Source organism: Triticum aestivum, chromosome 1A (genome assembly GCF_018294505.1).
Source record: "Triticum aestivum cultivar Chinese Spring chromosome 1A, IWGSC CS RefSeq v2.1, whole genome shotgun sequence".
NCBI lineage: Eukaryota > Viridiplantae > Streptophyta > Magnoliopsida > Poales > Poaceae > Triticum > Triticum aestivum.
Window position 1 is genome coordinate 460833182 of NC_057794.1, and position 6156 is coordinate 460839337.

Genomic DNA, 6156 nt, shown 5'->3' on the forward strand with positions numbered 1-6156 from the left:
TATGTATCATGATAACCAAAGTTGAAGTGAATTTGAAAATGACATAATAATAATTTACTATTTATGACTCAAACACGTACTTCTTATACAACCAATATATGTAACTATATATAAGTATATATGCACCCACGGATTCATGCCATAGCAATTTTTAAGAGAAAAGTAACTACGCTACAATAAAAATGAACGTGGTTAGAAGGGAATCATGCCATGATGGGTATGATCGTGATTAGCAGGGATTCATGCCATGATGGGTATGCCAATGCAAGGCACGCCACTAGTAAGCCTCCCACTAGTAGTGTGTCGGTGCAGTCTCATGCCATAATATATAGCTCAATAATTGGCTCAAACTTCTCTATACATCTAGCTTCATCAATTTTTACCTTCTCTTCTTCCTCCCATTCACTTATTTTTTCTTCCTCGTGTCTTATTCCTTCACTTCTTTCTTGTCTCCCTTCTCCTCCTCCCTCTTTCCGTTTAATTCTTCCTCCTCTCCCTTCCCTCTCCCTTCTCTTGTTCCTTCGCTTCTTCCTCCTCCCTCTAGCCGACGGGTATCGTATGTGGCCGAAAACAGAGCCACCGAAGCGTAGAGATAAGGTAGCAGCTCCACGAACGAACCTGAGCCGGCCGAGAGCGTCGTAATTAGCCTTCCTCGCTGCCGCCATGGCCGAGTTCCTCGTCGCTCCCGTCGTCTCGATCGTGAGGTCTCTACCATTGCCTATGTACCCTGTGTCTGGTTAATCATCGCGCTACAGCAGCGCGTCCGCCAAATCCTGTGACAAATCATACACCACCGGTGGCAAGCGCCCTCCCCCCCCCCCCCCCCCCCCCCAAAAAAAAAAAAAAAAACTGGCGAGCCCACTTGTGCTCCTTTGTGTCTCCAAATGACCTTTTGCGCAGAGAACCTCATACACACCAAGAAATCCAAAATGGTACTTCTTCATATGTGATGGCCGTGAAACGAAGGTATAACAGTCCAATATAATTACCAGTTGCCCATGCCACAGTTATCAACATGTCAACTATGTAGTTACTCAGCTATCATGTGATATTTAACAACATAAGACAACTATAGTTACCAATAGCTCTTGCTACATTTGTCGACCGTGTTAGGTCACAATTACTAACATAGTAGAGATGTGGTTACATTGGTGTTTGTGGCGATGTCCAAATTTAGAATCAATGATTATCCATGAGTAGTCTGACAACCAATGTAATGTTTGTCGATCACAATATGTGAGCAGTACTGGCAACTCTTATAGTACCAGGCGATAACTTTTGACCTTAGAAATTATGAAAACATGTGGGAAAAAAAGTCCAGTTCTAATGCTCAATAACTTTCGTGTGAACAAGTTGGTAATATACGCACTGCAACCTTGTAACTTTGAAAAAAGGTCAAAACAATCTGCATCGAATCTAGTTTCAAAGATCTTGTCACGATGAATTGAATGATAAAAAAGAAGTATGAATCGGACCAATGGCTTGATCTACAAAACATTTGATTTGGTGAAATGTTTGTTGACATCAACTTTTGTCATCTAGTGAATATGCATGTGCATCTGAGAAGGGGTGTGGGATTAATTTGGTTTTTCTACCTAAAATAAAACGTCTTATGATGACTTGTGATTTGACATACAGGATAGTTGTTTTACAGATCATACGCACAAACGATTGTTTCACATCCAACAATATTAGCATTGGGCATGGGATTTTGTTATGAACACAATACAGACGCAGGCGCTCATATATACGCATATACACGTCATATCTCTATGGGCATCTCTAATAGACCGAGTCGACACATCGTCTTAAGATTGATGGAGTCGCTATAAACGTCTTCGTAGTCGACAGGTACGTCTCCTCCCACTAAACGCACATGGCTGAAAGACCTAAAATAAATTCAGAAAAATGCAATCATTAATGCCAAGTCTAGGATTTGAATCCTGGTTGGTTGGTTCCACCAAGGAACCTAAACATCTCACCATCTGAGCTATGCTCGGTTCATGGGCATGGGGTTATGACATGTGGATGATTTTGGTATACTTATCTGGATCTGTCTAGGACAGATCTAGATGTGCCCTTATTATTGCACATCTAAATGACTCAATCAAACTAGAAAGAAAAATAAAAAAGCAAAAGAAAATGCTTGCACGGATCTTAGCGTAAAATTTAGTGACATAGAATTTAGATGTGCAATATTCAGAACACATCTTGATGTGTTTTAGCAAAACTGTACCTAATACATGTGTGTAGAATCTATTCCAAGATCTGAATTATTGTATGACATGTGGGGCGGTTTTTGTGGAGTTTGTACATCAAACCATCACTTGTGCTAAGCTTGGCTTGTCACTTTGTCGTGCATCAAACGGGCCCGGGCTCTTCTCGTTACAAATAGCCCTCAAGCTTCCTTCAAACCCGCCCACCAGTAGCACATAGTGTGTTTGCCACACCTATCGAACTTTCTAGAAGCCAATGCAGCAATGTCGTTTCCGGCCATGGAAGTCGCTCGGAGTCCTCACCTCCCATGCGTTCCCGTGGACGCGAACGCGACAGACAGCAACAGTGCCACCGACGTCCTCGACCTCTGGCGGCAGCAAAAACAAATCCCGGCTCCCTTCGTCTGGCCCCACGCGGACGCACGGCCGTCGTCGATGTTGGAGCTGGACGTGCCTGTGGTCGACATAGGCGCAGCTCTGCACAGCGCCGCCGGGATGGGCCGTGCCGCGGCGCAGGTCGCCGAGGCGTGCGCGAGCCACGGCTTCTTCCAGGTGACCGGGCACGGCGTGGACCTCGCGCTGGCCCGCGCCGCGCTCGACGGCGCGGCGGACTTCTTCCGCCTGCCGCTCGCCACCAAGCAGCGCGTCCGCCGCTCCCCGGGGACCGTGGAAGGGTACGCCTCCGCCCACGCCGACCGCTTCGCCGCCAAGCTTCCCTGGAAGGAGACTCTCTCCTTCAGCCACAACCACGACGATGTCGGCGCCCGCGGCAACAGCCACGTCGTCGTGGACTACTTCACCTCCGCCCTAGGCGACGACTTCAAGCACCTAGGGTTAGTAAACTGACTTGTTTTTTCTGCTTCTGCATTCCGATTTTGGCACACACGCACACACCCTAAATTACGTACGCATGGTCGCAGGGAGGTGTACCAGGAGTACTGCGAGGCGATGGAGGAGGCGTCGCTGGCGATAATGGAGGTGCTGGGGGTGAGCCTGGGGCTGGGGAGAGGGTACTACAGGGACTACTTCGCCGACGGCAGCTCCACCATGAGGTGCAACAACTACCCGCGGTGCCCGGAGCCAGACCGGACGCTGGGCACGGGGCCGCACTGCGACCCGTCGGCGCTCACCATCCTGCTGCAGGACGGCGATGTGGACGGGCTCCAGGTGCTCGTCGACGGCGCATGGCGCTTCGTGCGGCCCAAGACCGGCGAGCTCGTGGTAAACATCGGCGACACCTTCATGGTACGTACTCTTCCCGGCCTGCCGGTCATGGTATGAGATAGGTAGTATGATGTCTTCTCTTTGCGGTATAGGATGTCTACAGGAACGTACGTACGATACGTACTGTCGCTTTGCTTAATTTCTTCTAGACTATAATTCCACTATTCCAGAGAACCGTTGCTCTACGGCTTCACCTACCTAGTGTCGTGTCGTGTCGTCACCAGCGTAATAGTGTTTTGCTCTCGCCGCACTCCACAGTGTGCAACACGACACAATTGCCTCTAAATTAAGCAACTGGGAGTGACTGCGAGAGGATTTACACCCCCGGCACATGGCAACATGAATTGTTATGAGAGGACGAGAACGACAGGTCGGCCGGAGGAGAACGATGGGAAGAAATCAAACGTTTTTGCTAACACAAGCGCATGTTTATCTATATATAAAGATTGAAGCAAATGGCCTTTCAACTGCATCGTGTGTCTCTACTATGTTCTTGTGTTGGATTGTATATTTCGACTAGCAGTAGAAATAAGAAAGAAAGAAATTGAAGTACAAGGATGCGAGAACGACGATTCATGAGATAATAGCTACTTCCTTCGTCGCATAATATAAGGGCGTTTTTGACACTTCACTAGTGTCAAAAACACTCTTACATTATGATCATGGGACGGAGGGAGTAGTATTCTTAAGTTACACATTATTTGAAATTAGTCATCATGGTGAAATTGGTAGATATGCTGCTCCCAAGAGGCAGTGCTCTCAAGCATCTTGGTTCGAATATGAGCGGCAGCATTCTCATAAAAGAATACACTAGATTAAAAATCATTACAGACTTTAGAATCTTGAAGTGGGAAAAAGATGCGGTAGAATCGAGCACAAGAAGAAGAAAACAGAACACCTACATGAAGGCTCACATGGAAGCATAGAGGTTTCGCCCGTAGCAATTACATGTGTACGTAGGTTCCGTCTAAGTCTCAGTCGGACAACTTCCCCTTTATTTTAGCAAGTGTAAGCTGCACTTTTTCACTTGATTACGCTTTTCATAGAGAAGCGCAAGGTAAACTTTTTTTCTGATAAACTGAAATGGCACTTTTCGAAGTCGACATGAAGTCGAAAAATCTCAGGCGGCTGGGCTTTAGCAAAGCCACTGCTTTGTTACTGGAAAATACTCTTTCTGTAAACTAATATAAAAGTATTTATTAGATAACTAAAATAGTGATCTAAACGCTCTTATATTAGTTTACGGAGGGAGTAGTATTAGGCATTCATGCACCTCTTGACTCGTCTACACATAGACGCGCATGTGTATGTGATGCGCGCGTGGTTACTCGTCTCTTTCCAAGCGAGCTTTTGAACCGCCAGGAGCGAGTGACCGGAAAAGGATACGCGGTTCTTTCTCTTCTGGCCGTTTTGGACGCTTGCCTATCTTGGCAGGCGGGCCGTGGTGGCCGGCGGGGCCTGTCCCCCGCAGCGGTGGGTGACGCCAAAGGAGTTAATTTGTGTGCCGTGACGAGTGCCCGTCCGTGGCGGTAGCTCCTGCCTATCTATGCTTGTGCGCGCGGCAGCGGAGCGCACAGCACTCGACCGACGACTCCTCCGCGCGTCTCGTCATGCCCGCGCCGTGCGCCTCGACGTCCTCGCTTCTTTTCTCTTTAAAACGTGTCGAGTTGGCATCCCGGCGGCGAGCAGCCCGCGTGTCGAGCTCTCCGCTTCTTCCGAGGTTTTCTTTTGCTAGGCCTAGCAGACGAGCACGGATTCACTTGCATTGGTTGTTGTATATATGGCTTTGCAGGCGCTGTCGAACGGGCGGTACAAGAGCTGCCTCCACCGCGCGGTGGTGCACCGGGAGAAGGAGCGCCGGTCGCTAGCCTACTTCCTCTCGCCGCGGGAGGACCGGGTGGTGCGCCCGCCGCCGTCGCCGGCGCCGGCGCCGCGGCTCTACCCGGACTTCACCTGGGCGGAGCTCATGCGCTTCACGCAGCGCCACTACCGCGCCGACTCTCGCACGCTCGACGCCTTCGCGCGCTGGCTTGACCCGCCGAGCTTCTCCGCCGCGCCCTTGCCGCACGGCCCGGCCCAGGCCCAAGGGACTGTCTAGTGTGTGTGATTGATGATTATCTATCTCTGCTGTATCCTCAAAAAAAAAAAATCTATCTCTGCTGTTGCGAACCAATCTCTGGTTGAGATGGTTAGGTGGACAGTGATATCCCTAACTATCAAGGTTTAAATTCTGGTGCTCGTATTTATTCTGGATTTATTTCAGAAATTCCGGCGATACGCTTTCAGTGGGAGAATACGTTCTCGTCGACTACGAGGCGCCGTTTATATGAGCGCTTGCGTCTGTACTGTGTTAAAAAAAATCTATCTCTGCTATTGTGAGCTAGTAACTACGGTACTGACTAATTAGTATTTATATTTGTTGCGCCTATGCAGACGCTAATCTGGTACATGTAAGAGCATCTCCAATAGCCGCGCTATATAAGCGTCGCGCTGAAATATTGGTGTTTTTTGCGCGCGCTACTGCTCCGGTCGCTCCAGTGAAAGCGTAAAAATCGCGCGCGTGACATATCTATTTAGCGCGCGGGCCGAAACCTATCGTGCGCCGCTTATTTGCTGCGCCCGCTCCCGCGCGCTGGACTCTCGAGCACTCACTCGCAACTTCACCTGCCCCATCTGTAACACCCTCGATGCGGCTATATCTCCCACGTGTCGGAGC

General features: G+C 49.0%; 1 protein-coding gene across 1 annotated transcript; it reads left to right on the forward strand.

Annotated features, from left to right (window-relative positions):
• Positions 1-2381: 2381 nt before the first annotated feature.
• On the forward strand, positions 2382-5859 carry LOC123056499 (gibberellin 20 oxidase 2). Its single transcript, XM_044479922.1, has 3 exons — positions 2382-3049; positions 3137-3461; positions 5233-5859. Exons 1-3 carry the CDS (start codon positions 2481-2483, stop codon positions 5536-5538), a joined length of 1200 nt encoding a protein of 399 aa, XP_044335857.1. The 5' UTR covers positions 2382-2480; the 3' UTR covers positions 5539-5859.
• Positions 5860-6156: the final 297 nt, after the last annotated feature.